General features: G+C 43.3%; 1 protein-coding gene across 1 annotated transcript in view; it reads right to left on the bottom strand.

Moving 5' to 3' along the window:
- Nucleotides 1-12,835: 12,835 nt before the first annotated feature.
- Nucleotides 12,836-18,997, bottom strand: part of acer3 (alkaline ceramidase 3) — a 202,090-nt gene continuing 195,928 nt past the window's right edge. Inside the window, exon 11 of the mRNA XM_072576842.1 lies at nucleotides 12,836-17,523. Within this exon, the coding sequence (XP_072432943.1) occupies nucleotides 17,467-17,523 (57 nt within the window). The 3' untranslated portion in view covers nucleotides 12,836-17,466. The remainder of the gene's footprint in view (nucleotides 17,524-18,997) is intronic.

Raw genomic sequence — 18,997 nt, 5'->3', positions numbered from 1 at the left:
GCATATTGGCAATCTGTTGGCTTCCAGATTCAGAAATTGATGTCATGTATGGAACTCAGACTCAGCCCTTACAAAATACATCAGAGGAAGAACTGGATCTGACTCGGCCACTACAGTTACAGTGTCACCCCCTCAGTCTACTCTCGATCATCAGTAACGCAATGCAGCAGCAGCACCCACTCAATAATAACCTGCTCAGTGATGCCCAGTTTAGATTCTGCCACTCAGCTCCTGACATCATTCGTGCCATAATAAAGGCCAAAGTTCAATCCTTGATCTCTGTCATCTGATTTTCATCCCTGGCACCTTCAGGGACTAAAATGGCTTTGAACAGGAAACTGCTGACTTAAAACTGGCTGCAGCAATTGGCTGATATCAAGTTATCCCAGTTTTGTGAAATCAATGTGAGGTAAACAACAACAAAGAGGCCACTGAAATTCAGATCTGTATCTTCTGCTTGATTTACACCTTAATAATAAGTTGTACACATTGGAAATGTGCAATATGGTCAGAAAACAATGAGCCCAGACTTGGGGATACATGAATGAGCGGCATTTCAAGCAAGCTAAGTGATAAGTGCAGTGTATTGTAGCCACCATGATGTCATCCTGCATTTAAAGATGTTTGCAGAAGGACATTGGGTTTGTTAATGCAAGCTATCTTGCTCTGAAGATGCAGCAAATGCAGCAAAGAGAGATAAGACAGACACAGGAGCATGAACAGTCTTTCGACACAGTGAATCGAACTCTGTGCTTGGATAAAATCAATCAACTGAAAACTTTTGTCACAACAGCATTTACCCAGAAAAACCTGACAAATACACACTCAAGACCAAGACTGAGTCAGGAGCCTCCCAGTCCGAACCCTGAAGGACATGCCCTGGGATCAGGGGAACCCAACGGGACAAATGACAATGACTGAATTAACTGCATTAATGGCTCGCTAACTCTCTGCATTGATACACTAACGATGCAACAGTAGTGTCAGCCGCAGTATCTCAGCGTGAAGATGACAAGGAGATCAGCAGTGACAGGCCCACCGAAGTGTACAGCTCTCTGCATTGTGACTATCCCTGAGTGAGTTCGCCCGTGGAGGGTGAAGAGACCGAGAATCAGCACATTGAGTCAGCCCAGAGTTTACAGTAACTCTCCCGGCATATATGGGGTGCTGTAGGCAGCTTCGAAGGTGATGTTGTATTACGCCTCAGAGCAGATGCAATTCCAGCTATCGGTTGCCCCAGAAACTGCAGCGCTCCCATCAGGGGGAAGGTTTATGTGTGACACATGTCAGAGCAACCACAGAGAACCTCAACATCCACACAACATCCCATCAGTCCCTCGGTCAAAATCATCGCTGATTTATTTACGATGAGTGGAAAGGACTTTATCTCAATGTCTGATGTAATGACCAGGCCAAACCCCCCTCCTTGCAAGAAGGTAGCCAAGACCCTAATGTTTCCAGTTGTTTTGAGCAGGTGTAAATGGATGTTCCGGGAGTGATGCAGCTGGTCAAAACCCCTCAGTTATAAACAAAATAGAATTTATTTACAGAGTACGGAACAAAACACAAATAAAAGAGAACAGAACACAAAATAGCTGGAAACTTTTGTCACAACACTACTTGCCCAGCAAAACCTGACAAATACACACTCAAGAACAAGACCGAGTCAGGAGCCTCCAAGTCTGAATCCTGATGAAACCCAATCAATTCTTTCTGAACTTAATGACGCTGATCCAAATACTTGCAACATCCGCAAAAACACCCAGGTGAGTGTGTGTGTGAGTGAGAGAGAGAGAGAGAGAGAGAGAGAGACAGACAGACAGAACTGGCCACTCCCCTTTCATTGTACAAGGGGTCTTTTTTAAAACTTAAAAGCTTCTTCAAGTAGATGAACCCAGATATATTGGAAACTATACCTGTCTGAACCCTCTGAAGGCAAAGACAGCATAACTTTGTTAAAGGAGCCGCATCATCCCACACTGATTCCTTCTCCGTTTCTGTCATTGTCCGAGAGCCAGGGAATGCTTGGAGTGTGGCTGTAGCAGGAGCCATGCAGAGCGGTCTTCAATCTATTCGGTGCACCTGAAGGAATTCTTTGTGATAATGGGCCCAAGGGTGCGGCTGATCTTTCAGAGAGATGGGCAGCAGCTTGGATGTAAACCGTTTAACACCCTCACTGCGTGACCCCAGATCAAACATCCTCATCGAGCATCTGGTTCAAACCATTAACTCACTTGCCCTGAAGTGCACAACAATAAAACAGGAGTTGCCGGGTGTCCCCCTAGAGCTCCGTGCCTGGATTCAGGGTTACTGGCTCCGGCAGAGATGGTGCTGTAAAGAAAGGGATAATGACCCGAGCAAGATCCCACCAACTCAGATTGACTGAGGTGCAGGACGGAGTTCTCAGTACAATCAGCGAGGATGAAGATGGCAGAGATGAGGAACTGCTCCAATGGTGGGCCACAGTGAGAACGTGGTTAATCACCGACGTTTCCAATGGTCACCATGAGAACGTGGTTAATCACCGACGTTTCCAACGGTCACTGTGAGAACGTGGTTAATCACCGACGTTTCCAACGGTCACCGTGAGAACGTGGTTAATCACCGACGTTTCCAACGGTCACCGTGAGAACGTGGTTAATCACCGACGTTTCCAACGGTCACTGTGAGAACGTGGTTAATCACCGATGTTTCCAACGGTCACCGTGAGAACATGGTTAATCACCGACGTTTCCAACAGTCACCGTGAGAACGTGGTTAATCACCGACGTTTCCAACGGTCACCGTGAGAACGTGGTTAATCACCGACAATCACTGCAAGAATGTGGTTAATCACCAACATTTCCAACAGTCACCATGAGAACGTGGTTAATCACCAACTGTCACCGTAAGAATGTGGTTATTCACCGATGTTTCCAACGGTCACCGTGAGAACGTGGTTAATCACCCATATTTCCGACGATCACCGTGAGATGACGTTGGGACACCTGATGGGACAATGCTGAGGTGTAAGAGGAGGCAGCGCTAACAATACAATCCAACAGGAATCATGAGGGAACACTTGCCGATGGTAATAGGGTGATGCAACACCAGGTTAATAAGCAACACGCTGCAGGACAAGTGCAGCCATTGGCAAAACCCACTCCACCAGAAAGGAGGCTCCTCCCGGTGATGGTAGTGATAGCAAATCTCCTCCCGGCACTGAGTTAGCGGTGACAGGAATGTGGCTCCCAGTGATCTGTACAAGACTGACAGAGTGGATGGCTGGCTGGGTGGCTGCTCCATATTCCTTTTTGAGATGGAACTTTAGGAAAATCTGGACGTTCTTCTCTCCTTTTGGTTCTGTTTCTTTTATTTCTCCTGTTGTTTTTATTAAATTCTGGTTTTGTAGCAAAGTGGTGACGTTGTACACGTTTCACTGTACCCCTCTATTCCTGTACTTGATTACATATGCCAATAAAATCTCATTCCAATATTTTTACGACAAGATCTGAAGGAGATGTCAATTCGATTTATGGATTCATTGACTTGTAGAATTACCAGTCCCTACCTCTGTAACCGTGTTACTGTCCAAGTTCAAGTGCTTTCCCTTGAAGGTGAAAAGAGGTGTACTGTGTTATCACATGTCTCTTTAATGTCTCTTTAAGAGCTCAACATGGAAGGAACTGCTACCTGGATGTTTTCATAAGAAGCATATTCTCTGCCCTACTGCATGCAAGGCACAAGCTGTGCCTGCACTTGTCTCGGTTTTGTGTTATTTAATTTAGTTAATTATTTAATTAAGTGGAATTGATACATCTTAGAGTCATAGAGGTATACAGCATGGAAACAGACCCTTTGGTCCAAGCCATCCATGCCGACCAGATATCCCAACCCGGCTAGCTCAGCTGGATTTGATCCGGCGGTTCTGCCGAAGGTCTTGCCTTGTAGGGAGGAGTGTTCTCCGGGCTCTGGCTGAGTTTCATACATTTCCAATTATGGGAAGTGGCCCCTTGTTTATTATAATGCCATATAATCAGAATGCAGAGATATCCCCAACATTCAGATGTGGCTCGGCCAGTATTTGTTGTCCAGTTCAGAGTTAGCCACATTGCTGTGGGTCAGGAGTTACATGTAGCCGAGAGTGTGGTGCTGGAAAAGCACAGCAAGTCAGGCAGCATTGAAAGAGCAGGAGAGTTGACGTTTCGGGCATTAAACCCTTCGACAGGAATGAAAGGCCTGAAACGTCGATTCTCCTGCTCCTCAGATGTTGCCTGACCTGCTGTGTTGTCCCAGCACCACAATCGCGACTCTGATCTCCAGCATCTGCAGTCCTCACTTTCTCCTTGGAGTTACATGTCGGCCAGACCAGGTAAGGATGAAGGATTTCCCCTCCCAAAGGACAGGAATGAACTGAATGACAATAGGTCATGGTCACCATTGGGTTAATTTTTTTATGGGTCCTCAAACCATTAATCTGGATTACTGTGTCACACCACATTAACACTGGGATCCCACTAGAATGACCACACCAAGCTAGAGTTAAATAAACCATTTCACCATCACACCTCTCTATTCTCCTTCCTTTCAGCCGATTATCAATAACATGTAGATTATCTTCTTTTACTGTTTGTCTCCAAGCCATTATTCCCAAAGCATACCACTAACTCCCCCCAGTCAGGGTCACTCTGTCAACATTGAGTCTGTGCATAATTCACTGAGCAACTGTGCTCCAGGACATTACCAACTCCATCGTGAGAAAATGAGCCTTTCAGTAAATAAATCGGTCAGTGAGTTGAGTATAGGAGTTGGGAGGTCATGTTGCGGCTGTACGCAGCATTGCTCAGGTCACTTTTGGAATACTGTGTGCAATTCTGGTCTCCTCCCTATCGGAACGATGTTGTGAAACTTGAAAAGGTTCAGAAAAGATTTACAAGGATGTTGCAAGGGTTGGAGGGTCTAAGCTATAGGGAGAGGCTGAATAAGCTGGGACTGTTGTTCCTGGAGCGTCGGAGGCCGAGGGGCGACCTTGTAGAGATTATGAAACCTTGACAGGGTGAACAGCTAAAGTCTTTTACCAGGAAATGGCAGTCCAGAAGTAGAGGAGATAGGTTTAAGGTGAGGGGGGGAAAGATTTAAAGGGGACTTCAGGAGTAACCTTTTCACACAGAGGATGGTGCGTGTATGGAAAGAGCTGCCAGAGGAAGTCATGGAGGTTGGTACAATTACAGCATTTAAAAAGCATCTAGATGGGTATGAACAGCAAGAGTTTAGAGGGATATGGGCCAAATGCTGGCAAATAGGACTGGATTAATTTAGGATATCTGGTTGGCATGGAGGAGTTGAACCAAAGCGTCTGTTTCCGTGCTGTACATCTGTGACTCTACCTGGAAAATACCTCTTCCAACCAATTTCACAGCATAACCTTCCCCCCTGCCGTCCCCAACAATTCAGATCAATGGGTTGTTCCAGAGAGATTGGGACCATTTACTGAATCTTGGGAGAAGACTGACACAGACTAGGAACAAAGAACAATACAGCACAGGAACTGACCCTTCGGCTCACCAAGACTGTGCTACACTTAGAGTCATAGAGATGGAGAGCACGGAGACAGACCCCCTCGGTCCAACTCATCCATGTTGACCAGATATCCCAAAGTTATAAGTTGGAGAATGGTCAAGGCCCGATAGAATTTAGTGCTTTTCTAAATTAAAATCCTTTTGCCTTTAAAAGTGTATCTCTCTATTCGCTGCCTATTAATGCATCTGTCAAGAAGCCTCTTAAATGTTGCTGTTGTGTCCATCTCCACCACCTCCTCTGATTTTGATAAAATTCACCGTCACCTCTAATGTGCCAGGCCAGCTCTCTGTCAACTGAAGAAAAGAGTATTTGATGCCCAGGGCTTCAGACTCAAGACTACGGTCTAGGTTTATGAGGTAGCCCGGAGAGATCTGGAAATCCTCAACTTGCTACCTCAATGCATCAGAGGACTCTTCACAAGATTCCACCCCCCCCGCTCCCAAAAAAAGCTGCATCAATTCAACATGATTCAAGAACAACAAGTGTCTCCTCTGAGGCCAACGCACCCAATGGGGAGTTCAATACTTTCTAACTGACCTGTTCAGATGTTGTGACACACCTCTGGGGCAGGTAGGATGTGAACCAGGGTCTCCTGGCTTAGACGTAGGGGCACTACCACTATGCCACGAGGGTTCTCTCATGGTGCAGGGGTATCTCTGAGGTCTACCCCTGAGCCAGGAGCTAGGTTCAAGTCCCTGAAAAGGCTGGTGGAAAACTATCTACCCAGCATCGAGGCGCTAGTCTCTCCAATGGGTAGGTGGGGTGGAGGAATGTGGTCTGTATCCAGATTCCTGAACCAACTCCTGTCCCCCTTCGAACTTGATGAGGCCAGGAAACTCTGGGGAATGGTAGAAACTGTGCCATCCACTTTATTGTTGCTGGAGCCCACAGTTGCTCACAGACACATGCAGAAGAAATAAAATTAGAGTCTCAGTGGGAACAAATGGGGAATCTCAAACATCACCCTCACTCATGGAAGAAAATGTGGTCCCTGGAATTAAATACAATTCAGTTTAAGCCAGCTATTTGTAAATATTTACCATAACCTCCTACCTGAGCATAACTAAATTTAAGGTTACATTCCCATTTAAAGACAAAACTTGCAAAATACTTTTAACTTTATTGCAGTTTGCATCTGGTGATGGAGAATACTTCCAGTCAGACATCACACCACTGAGCTCTGCCCAATGAGGAGACCCAGTTTTCAACATGGCCACAAGATGGGGCACTCGCTCCATGCTCCAATTACATTGCACCCCGCCAGTCTAAAAACAAAAACAGAGATTGCTGGAAAAGATCAGCACGTCTGGCACATCTGTGAACAGAATTTCAGAGTTATCTTTTCAGGTCTGGTGAGGAGGGGGTCACTGGACCCGAAACATTAACTCTGATTTCTCTGCACAGATGCTGCCAGACCTGCTGAGCTTTTCCAACAATTTCTGCTTTTGTCTCCCCAACAGACAGATGGATTTTGAGGAATGTCATTCCTGTTTTGTAGAGGGTGTTCTCTCACCATTTGCTTTCTGATGCGAACCCTGGATTGAACAGAAAGACATTTTGTCACACTCTCTTATTTTGCTGGCGCTCTTGTCTTGATAGGATTAGATTACGATATTCTGAACAAGATTCAGTAAAAACCCAGAGCTGTATTGTACTGGGTGGTGGTAGAGGGTGTGTGGGCATGGGTGTGGCCTCCAGACCTATGTACACTGTGCAACATACAACATGCACAAACCTGCACTAACACTATGCCTGGAGCAGCTAGGTTGCTGCCAATCACAATGTGAACAAGTCTGGTTCCCACATTTTAAGGATGGAAAGAAAAAGTGCAATTAGCTCAAAATCAGAAATTGTGGTCAAACTCAACAAGTCTGGCAGCATCTATGGAGAAAAAGCAGAGTTAATGCAACGGGTCCAGTTACCCACTCAGAACTACTGGAAGATATTTAGCTCAGTTTGCCTAATATCCAGACTATAATTCAGAATTAATACCTACAATGCAAGTTCCCATTCCTGTGTGGGCTGAGACAGACTTGGACACTTGCCACCTCACCCTTCGACAGAGGGAAGGGAAACAGCAAATTACCAGAAAAGTGACTCAGGATGAAATGAGGGCAGACGATGAGACAAGAATCATCCTTCAGCCAGTACAGCATGAACAAAGAGGCTGAGTCACAAGGAAGGACAATAAAACTGAGGGGTCATGACTTAACAGGATGTGGCCTTCTCATTACAAACAGTGGGTCTTTGAGTGGTTTTTAAATAGAGAGGTAGGAGGTTAGACAGATAGGAGCTGTTTCAATGTTGGAGAAGATTAAAAAGCAGGACTGTGAACACAAGATTGTCACTAATTAATTCAATAAGGAATTGAGGATGCACTTTTTTTTCCCCTCAAAGAGGATAGTGAGAATCTGAAATTTGCTCTCACAGGAAGCATTAAGGTAAACACTGATGCAATTAAGGGGAAGCTAAATAAACAAATTATTGTGGGTGGCACAGTGGTTAGCACTGTTGCCTCTCAGCGCCAGAGACCTGGGTTCAATTCCCGACTCAGGCGACTGACTGTGTGGAGTTTGCACATTCTCCCCGTGTCTGCGTGGGTTTCCTCTGGGTGCTCCGGTTTCCTCCCACAGTCCAAAGATGCGCAGGTCAGGTGAATTGGCCGTGCTAAATTGCCCGTAGTGTTAGGTAAGGGGTAGATGTAGGGGTATGGGTGGGTCGCGCTTCGGCGGGGCGGTGTGGACTTGTTGGGCTGAAGAGCCTGTTTCCACACTGTAAGTAATCTAATTTGTGATGCACTTTGGGGCGTTGAGATAAATGAAACGCCTCATAAATGTTCTTTTTTTAAAGGTATGTTCCACCTTTAAGGATTAAGAAATTAAGACTGGTAAGGTAAATAATAGGCCTGACGACTCCTTGTGACCAGGGGCTACTGGTAGATAAACAGTGATTACACCAATGTTGCTACTTGATCAGGAGTTTTGTTCTAATGCTTTACAATGTCTTCAAGCTTGTGATTCCAGCTACTTTCTGAAAGTGAGCTTATTGAGGAGAACCTGAAGAGTAAGTAAAGTTCAAAATGTAAACACAATCAAGAACAGCAAGGTCCTCCATAACACTGCTCCAAAGTGCCTTGTAGAAGGTGGACGGGCTTCGGGGAGGCAGGAGGGGAGTTACTTTCCGCAATATTCCTGGCCTCTCACCTACTTTTTCAGCAACTGTATTTATAACAAAACCAAAAGAACTGCAGATGCTAGAAATCAGAAACAAAACTGGAAAAGCTCAGTGGGTCTGGCAACATCTGTGGAGAGAAATCAGAGTTAATGTTTTGAGTTCAGTGACTCTTCCTCAGAACTGAGATTTGGGATACTGTAGCTGGTCCAGTTCACAGCTTCTGGTCAATAATAACCCCCGGGACATAGATAGTGGAGGTTTTAGTGATGGTAACACCACTGAATGTTAAGACACAATACTTGGCTGCCTCTTTTTGGAGATGGTCATTGCTTGGCATTTGTGTTGCCACTTGTCAGCCCAAGCCTGGATATTGTCCAGATCTTATTCCATTTAAAAATTCACTCACGGGATGTGGACATCGCTGGCTAAGCCACCATTTATTACCCAATCGACTGGATATCAAACCTACAGCTCAGCGAGCAAACCTACACCCTAAACCTCAACCTGAGCTACAAACGTCACAAACCTTGCAAAAACCTATGGGCGCAACACGCTACAACTGGCCCGAAGGTGGGAAAGGAATGCCATCCAAGAGAGTTCCACCCGTGAACAACTGTATTTAGTGCTGTGAAGAAGGCATATGGTCTACTGGGCTTTATTGGTAGAGGAATTGAGTTCCAGAGTCCTGAGGTCATGTTGCAGTTGTATAAGACTCTGGTGCAGCCTCATCTGGAGTATTGTGTGCAGTTTTGGTCGCCATATTATAGGATGGATGTGGAGGCATTGGAACGAGTGCAGAGGAGGTTTACCAGGATGTTGCCTGGCATGGTAGGAAGATCGTATGAGGAAAGGCTGAGGCACTTGGGGCTTTTCTCATTGGAGAAAAGAAGGTTTAGGGGAGATTTGATAGAGGTGTACAAGATGATTAGGGGTTTAGATAGGGTTGACAGTGAGAACCTTTTTCCGCTAATGAAGTCAGCTGTTACCAGAGGACACAGCTTTAAATTAAGGGGTGGTAGGTATAGGACAGATGTTAGGAGTAGATTTTTTACTCAGCGGGTTGAGAGTTCATGGAATGCCCTGCCAGTAGCAGTGGTGGATTCTCCCTCTTTATGGTCATTTAAACGGGCATTGGACAAGCATATGGAGGTTATTGGGCTAGTGTAGGTTAGGTAGGCTTCGGTCGGCGCAACATCGAGGGCCGAAGGGCCTGAACTGCGCTGTATTTTTCTATGTTTCTATGTTCTATGTTCTATTTCCTGCATGAATGTTTAAGAAAACAGGTACCATCCCTTACTGTCCAGAGCCAACCATATTGCTTTGGGTTTGGAATCACATGTAGGCCAGACCAGATAAGAATTCCACTTTCCTTCCGAAAGGATGTGAATGAACCGTTAATTGTGAATCCACTATCACCATTGGACTCTTAATTCCAGAATTTTTAATGGATTTCAAACTCCACCATCTGATACGGCAGCATTCAGACCCAGGTCCTTCAGGTCTTACTTGCGTCTCTGGATTAACAGTTTTAGTGATAATACCACTGGCCATTACCTGGTATGTGTGTGGCGTGAATGTTACTTGTCACTTGTCAGCCCATGCCTGGATATTGACAAGATCTTGTTGCATTTGAACATGGACTGCTTCAGCATCTGAGGAATTGTGAATGCTGCTGAACATTGTACAATCAGTGAACATCCCCTCCTCTGACCTTATGACAGAGGGAAGATAATCGATGAAACAGCTGAAGATGATTCGGCAGAGGACCCTGAGGGACTCCTGCAGAGATGTCCTGGAGTGGAAAGACTGACCTCCAACAACCAAAACCACCTTCCTATGGACCAGGTATGGCTCCAGCCAATGGAGAGTGTTCCTGATTCTGATTCGATTCCAGTTTTGCTAGGGCTACTTAGTGCCACACTTGGTCAAAAGCAGCCTTGATGTCAAGGGCAGCTACTCTCCCCTCCCCTCTGGAATTCAGCTCTTTTGTCCATGTTTGAACCAAGGCTGTAATGAGGTCAGGAGCTGAGTGGCCCTGGCAGAACCCAAACTGGGCAGGTTATTGCTGAGCAAGTGCTGCTTGACAGCACTTATGATGCCTTCCAGCTCCTTATTAATGATTGAGAGTGGACTAATGGGGTGGTAATTTGCCAGGTTGGATTAATTCTGCTTTCGTGGACAGGTCATACCCAGAGTTTTCCATATTGTTGGATATTTGCCAGTGTTGTAACTGAACTGGAACAACTTGACTAGGGAAGCACAAATTCTATAGCACAAGTCTTCAATACTATTGCCAGAATGTTGTCAGAGCCCATCGTTTTTGCAGTATGTTGTGTCTCCAACTGGTTTCAAATATCATATGGAGTGAATTGAATTGAAGTGGCTGAAGATGGTATCTGTGATACTGGAGGTGGCTAAGAGGGATCATCCACTCAGCACTTCCCTCAGCGCATTAGGGATGGGTAATAAATGCTGGTCTAACCAGCAACAACCCCATCTCATGAGCAAATAAAATATAATGTGATAAGTTTGAATAGATATTACAGAAAACCACCAGATTCCTGTTTGTGTACAGCTTGCAGATCCACAGGAGACTAGTAGGCAGGGTCCCAACATTGCATACGTATAGCACCTGATGTCCTTATAGGTAAAATCCTACAGGCAAAGGAGACACACTACAGGCACAACACCGATGTCCTGCCTGCATCCCATCCCCTAACTCTTTACTTACTTGTAGATTTAAAAAATCTCTAATTCGCAATGAATATATTTAACCCAGTCTCCCCCGTTCACCTTGAATATATTTAATGACCCAGTCTCCCGTGTTCATTAGGAAAAGAGAAATCCAAAAACTACACTCAAGAAGTGCATTCGCATCAATCTTAAATGAGAGACTCCTTCATCTTACAGTGCCTCAGTTCTACACACAAAAAAAATTAGGAGTAACTAACTACAACCCCAGCTCGCCATGCAGTAAATAAAAAATCTCAAAAGTGGAGTTGTTAGATTTTGTGCAGGTTTTGTTCCAATGCTTTGAAATCCATATCAGTCATAATGTACTGGAAGGCAGAACAGGGTCAAGAGTTGAATGGCCTCCTCCTGCTCCATTTCTTGTGGTGTATCTCCATACAACACAAGCCCTCTGCTTAGCCAGCTGATGCTAATTGCATAAAATCTCAGAGACAGTCTTGTGGCAGTGCCTCGATCTCTGAGCCAGGAGAGCCAGGTTCAAGTCTCACATGCTCCAGAAATGTGTCACAACATGTCTGAGCATGGCGAAACTGAAGAGGGAGAACATACATGATCTCAGATTCGACAGTATCTAGAATATGATCTCTGAAAAGCAATAGAGCTCACCACAATACGTGTACCAAATAGATGCCAGGCTAACAAGACCACTGTTTGTATCAGGGCTGAACCAATCCAACACAACTAGGTGCCAAACACAAGGCTAATCTCCCTCCTACGCCCATTTCCAAGCCCAATGCTTTTTGTTCTGTCCTATGACCCAAATAGCTGCTTAGATGAAAGAACAGATTGTGTGGAATGCACAACATTGGCACTCAAAGCAGCTGTACCAGAGAAATAGACAGATGAGATAGATACGAATATGTATAAGTTCGGAAAACAAGCACAGTTTGTGTAATTGGAGCAGGGATCTATACTGAAGATCAAAAGCTAATTTAAGACACTTCGTGACCTTGAATCAAGTTTGAAGGCAATTAAATGGGTTATTTTATTATTTTAAAACATTGCTTAACATTGCACTCGTGAGAAAGGTCAATTCAGGTTAAAGGAGCAATAGGTTTTGTTCTCAAACAACACTGACAACAATCTGGCAGTGTTTGCAACCATTTTGACTGGCTCCAGTTCAAAAATGAACAGATTACTCAAATTCAAGCAATTCAAGCATAATTAGTTAGCAAACTCAAATCTTTAGCTGATAGGTCCAGTAACACACAAATTACGCACTAGCAATTTAATTAAGTACTGCTGAAGGGAAAATGGGGTCTTTTAAGAGGCAATATGTACAGAAGTCCCAATTTAAATCATGGCAAACAGGAAAAGTCTTTAATGTATATAACACACAGAGACAGAGGGATATTCTTTTGTCAGCTTTTAATCTTTCACAAAAGTTAGTTACATTAATATTGAAATATTATTACACATAATTCAAAATAGTGTACAATCCGATATTTGAAATGGTCTTCTCATAGTTAACACTGGTGCTGTTAATTTCTTCCGTTGCCCGTTCCTGGCACCTTGAGTGTGCATTCTAAGGACACCCTGTGATGTCTAGCGCTGTTGTATTAGGCAGAGCAACATTCAGTGGAGACACTTTATAAAATGATTACAGAAATTACATTATAAAGAAAATTTGGTCGGTTTATGAGTTGATTGTGGAATATTCTAATAACCTTTCTCACACATGCAATACAGGTCAGTGCTGTAGGAGTGTACAGGGATTAAACATCAGTGTAGGTCCACAATGAAACTCCGATGTGCATCTGTTGCCAATGGTACAGGTTAGGGATAAATTCACATAATATGTTGTGCAGACTGAAGGCCAATACTTCCCCAACGTTTTCCCACTGCCCTATTTCAAGGCTTGACAATTGTTGCAATCTCTCTGAAACCCAAGAACGAGTTGAGGGGTGAGAAGAATTAGGTGGTGGACAGAAGATCTGTGAGATTGAGGTAGGGGCAGAACTACATAATGGCCATTGCGGAGGTGAGTCTGCAATCCCAGTCGGGAAGTCCTGCCTTTGAATGTTCAGATCAGATGGGAAAGAGCTGAAGTTTTACTAACACAGGCGCATACTTGCAACAACACTTACAAATAGTAAGTATTTCAAAGCTAGAGAATAAATTGACTTGGAGATTCATGACCTTTAGGAAGTTTCACTCAACAGTGAGTGAGGGATGGGTGTTTTGAAGTATTAGTGATATCACATTAAAAGGTAAAGGTCATGAAGTGCTCCCAGCTTCATTAACTTCATGATTACAGCAGAATTTCTTTCAACACATCTGGATTATCCTGCTCCAGGTCTGATTTTGTGGGAGGAAAACATCCCTTTTCAAAACTCCCCTTGAATACTGAAAAAAACCAAATCAAAATAACAAAACACTTTGGTTCCCTGTAAAAGAAACTGAAAGGAAAAAAAAAGAGAAATTAAATAATGCAATGATCTTAGGCACATGATTTCCAGTTTCAGAATGGGTGGACAATTCTTAAAGTAATTACACATATTTCCCATCTGATCACTTGGGGCATGGCATTGGGACGTCAGGGCAGTTTTGAACATCAAAAGCAAAGAATCACAATGTCCACACTGCACCCTTGTGGCACCTCATCTCTGACCCTTGTTTTAAAGTCTCAGTGTTCCATCAAAACACTCTGTTCGTTAGATTTTCATAACCTTGGCTTCGAGTGACTGGACCACTGTGGAACAGTGTGCACATGAGAGAGATTTTTTGGAGGTGGTGGGAGGAGGCGGGTGTGCAGTGGCAGAATCGGATGCTCAGGAGTAGGAATCTCTAATTATCATCATTGGTGAAAGATGCACAAGTCTCAAAATGGTGACCATTCCTGGCAGAGCCAACTCGAGATTCAGCCAACTCTCCTTTCCCCTTGAAACCACCCCAAAATAAGTCATGCTCTCAGCAACAAACCTAAATCCAACTATAACTTAAGCACAAATTTTAAAAACAAAGATGATTCAAAACTCCGCGATGCATTTAGTTTGGTGGTAATATGGTTCTCACACAATGATGAAAACTGAAGAACAACCTGCTCCTTTTCCAAAGTTGTGTCCCATCAGTGAAGCTGCAACCAGTCCAACTGTACTTGGCTAATCACTTCTTTGTTCTTAGTAGATAGGATTTTTATTAAACAGACTTTGTCTTATAATTGGCAAATTGATTGACTTTATAAGAGCTGCTTCACTCATGGCTGTAATGTTGGCTGAACTTATGAAGCAGGAGCTGGACAAACTGAACTAGAGTGACGTTGGTTACTGACTTCACCTCCTTGGTAATACTATTCATTTGAACTAAGAAAACAATCACCACGGCTTATTGTAGAAGAGGGAGTGGTGTCGGTGGTTGGTGCTAGGGGTAAAGAGATATCTCTTGTCTAAACAATGGCCTGCAGGTCTATAGTAGTAACCTCCAGACGTTTTCTTTGCATTCGCCTGTAAAGGATGCTAAATTCCTTAGATTCCCAACCTTCACCACTTAATGAAAAATAAAAACCCAAATGTATTAGTAACCCAAAGCTACGCTCAGTATTACTGCACTGGTCCTAGCGACAGCAACTGTTTCCATGTTTCAGCTGGCAGGGTGTTTCTGTTATAGCCTCCCCTGTGAAACCCTCACTGGTGTGTAATGAGAAATGAAGCTTGCTTCCTAAACTGGAGTGATGGCAGTGCTGACTGTACATTGTTGAAATAAATTACATTTACTCATCACTCAGTCTCTTTTTTTAAAAAAAACAATTATACCATAAAACTTGCTTCTGGAATGTGAAAATTTTGAATGCTTGTTAAAGTGACAAATGGAAAGTTTCAATAAATGCAATTCAAATAGTTTGGTAGCAAGTGTTAACAAGACACACCTGAATTGTTCAGAAACTTATAGGTGGTCACAAGGGGAAAGTGTGCTGAGAATGGTGAAGTGTGCACGGACAGATTATCGGGCACTACTCTGGTTTGGATCACAGTTTGCATTTCCTTCACTCCTATTCTCTGGCAATAGGTGTCAAAATGCAGCTGGGGTAAAGGCAGTGGGTTCACTGACACAGCTACTGGGCACTCTTGTCTACTGCACCAATACAGTAAAACCACTTCCTCATACCACATCAGGCCCAAATCAATCATCCTTCAGTAAACCATGAGCTATAAATATTGGGAACCTGAATTGTTGGTCCCTTGTTTGAAGTGTACAGGGCAATAGAGTTTAAAATGTGAGAAAATACCCAACGTGAAAGCCTGTCTCACCCATTTACAAAATAATATGGATATGCTGTGTCTTGCAACACTCTTTTCCCCATTGTTAACTCATTTAAAAACAAAATTCTGCAGTTTGTTTAGAAAGGTTACATTGCTGGATCCTATGTCACACCAGCTAAATGAATTTGAAGCGATGGGTTATGAGCTGAGTTCTCAAACTTTTGTGTTGCCACGTAACTGACATTTGACTTGGTGTAGTGGAGATAGAACAGAATGGAGGCTAATGCCCCCTTGCATCAGATCATGGTGCTTGGACATTCATGAAAAAATAATTTTAGTGCATTCCCGGGATGATAGCCTGGAAAGGGATTTGACTTGCATGATTAGAACAAATGTGGAAAGGTGAGCAGTGAGGAGAAAGGGGGTTGAAGGAAGTGGGAAAATAGCTGTGAAATAAGGTGGATTTCAACCCTCAAATGTCTGAACCAAGTACAGAAAAAATTTATAATACAATGACAAGAGCAGGACTGCCAAAAGCCCTTAGCAATGTATGCAGAGGCCACATTCCCAGGCTCAAATACTAATGCATAACACTAAACCCTGAAATTCTGCAGGGAACTCGCTACCTCCTATCATTATTTTGCACAATCCCCAAGGAAATGGTATTTATATTTTCCAATGATTCCCGATTAGATCTGACAGCAGAATCCCCCTTGAATTCTAGGGCTTTAATGAAGGACACAAACCCTAGCTATAAAATTCCAATATAAAAGGTTACTGAAAGAACAGTGAACACGATATGCAGTTTAAATAAAATCCAAGTGTACACAATTTTCAGTTTTTCAGTGACCAGCACAAACTGATTAAATTCTTAGAAAGCAAAGCCCTATTATGTTTTCTACCCCCTCTGTTACCATTTCACTAGTTAATGAAAGGGACAACGATGACGTTCATTCTCACTCAAATCGCAGTCTGGGAGTGATCCTGACATTTCCCGCCAGCCCACAATCCTTGCTTTGTAGCCCAAATCCCTAAATGTCTCTCTCAATACTGAAACTCAGCAACCAGCAGGGTGAGCGGCAGTACTGGCGTTAAAGTGATCAGGAACAAAACCTACAAAGCAGAAGGGATGAGAAGAGATGGACCAGTTCATTCTCGCTCAACAACACCCCAGCCCCCATTTTGAGATGAGGTACTTTGTTTCCCAATCCAAGGCTTGGAATGGAACCTGCCCTTTGTTTTACATGTTGAGGTACTACTCAATGCACACCTCTGGTCTTGAGAATTTTCAGAGACACATCATAGGTCTAGTGAAGCAAATTCTTAAGATCCTTAAATGGGCAGAATTGAGAGCAGAAGACAAATAAAATTTTTTAAAAATGTTAGGGTACAGTGAACCACTCAGTTTCAGTCCATAATTTGTTCAATAGTTTGGCCAAGTGTAAAAAGACCTAAAGAACATTAGCTGTTCTCTGATTAAGTTGGTTATCAGATTATCATCAAGAGTTCTATCAAACATTATCACACAAGCTGCAGTATTTCTGACTTCCCATTGTACACATTAACCTCCTAGATAATTCTACTACACCTGGCAGCATTTTAAAAAAATAAATACAAAAACTCGGCATGATCGGAAATATATCATCAGTGTGTTTCTTTCTCTCCATGATTCATTTCAAACCTTTTTCCACTCATTAACACTCGCTTTGCAGAATTAGATAAAACAGCTCTCAGTGCTGAAGTCCAGCTTGTTCTTTGCCAGAGATTTCAATCCCTGGCATTTTTAGTGCTTCTTAGGAGGAGGTTCCACCCAAATAACAGGCCAGACACCAAGCAGAAACTGCAAATTTAAAAAAAAACAATTAAAACAAGTGGAAATTGCATTGTTATAGCACCATTCATCACTTGCCTCAAAGAATGTATAACCAAATGAAATACTTTTGAATTAGACCGAAAACAATAAATAGTGGGTCAGGCAGCATCCATGGAGAGAGAGCAAGCCAACATATAGAGTCTAGATGACTCTTCATTCACTTTAGCTCTGAAGAAGTAAATCCAGACTCGAAACGTTAGCTTGCTCTTTTCTCCAGGGATGCTGCCTGACCTGCTGTGATCTTCAGCATTTGTTGTTTTCAGTACTAATTCCAGCATCTGCAGTCATTTACTCCTATTTTTGAATTATAGTAAAACTGTAATGTAGAAACTAGAGGTTAATTTGAGCACAATGAGATTCCACCTGGCAATTATCACCTGCTGACACATTGGAATGATATTGGTTGAGTGATAACATTAGTTCAGGACCCTGTGGAGAATGCCCCTGTTGTCTTCAAGAAACCCCCACTGGATGTTCTGAAGTCTACCTGACAGGGGTAGACAAGGCCTGACATTAACACTTCATCCAAAAGTCAGCATCTCTGACAATGCAGCACTCCCTCAGTACTGCACTGGAGTAATCTACTGTCTAGATTACATCCGGATGTCTCTCGAGTGGGACATCAGCATATTGACCAGAAATAAACGGAACAATTCTACTCATCCAAACTCCCTCCTTCAAACTACAGCTTTCTGTGTGAATGCAATGGTGTCTGCTTCCCATTCCTCTTTAAATTACTTTAGGGGATTCTGGGCCTCTCTTGGATATGGGCTTTTGAAAGAACTGAGAATCAGTAGTTTTGTTCTGTTCTATTTGTTATTCAATGACAGATAGCAAAAAACAATATGATTATAAGTGCAATAACGGACTGCAACTAAATAGGTTTAAATTTCTACATACAACAGAAAATAACCTAAAATTGGAAGTTAAGTTTCAGGCAGCTCAGTTGGATGAATCTGGGTTTATGATCTTAAAGGTACCAGGTTTTAATTTAGATTTACCACCTTCTATGGTGAATAAAATTTGCAAAATCCAGGGATTAGAGAGTCTTTGTGCATTGACAGTGGTTGCATGATTGAGACTGCATGTTCATTCACAACGTATCTGTGGTCTGTGCTAGGAAGTATCTATTAGGGGAGTTACAGATACTGCACTCAGTGTTAGTGATTACATGCTGTGTTGCTGTCTCTCTAGATAATCCTAATGAACACATATTGGGGTTTAAGAGAGAGTTTGCACATTATTGGTGACTGCATTACAGAGGCTGCATTATGGGGAGTGCAAGTATGGAAATGCTAGGAGCTGCAATCTCTGTTTGGCAGTGCTAATGGGCGTACATTAGTGATTGCAGAGACAGTGCAGAGTGCTACTGAGTGCATATTAGGGGTTATAGAGACCAAGGGAAGTGTTGAGTAAATGCTGGGCTTACTGTCTGCATGTC

The sequence above is a fragment of the Chiloscyllium punctatum genome, chromosome 9 (genome assembly GCF_047496795.1).
Source record: "Chiloscyllium punctatum isolate Juve2018m chromosome 9, sChiPun1.3, whole genome shotgun sequence".
Classification (NCBI taxonomy): domain Eukaryota; kingdom Metazoa; phylum Chordata; class Chondrichthyes; order Orectolobiformes; family Hemiscylliidae; genus Chiloscyllium; species Chiloscyllium punctatum.
This window is presented reverse-complemented; position numbering and strand designations above follow the sequence as displayed.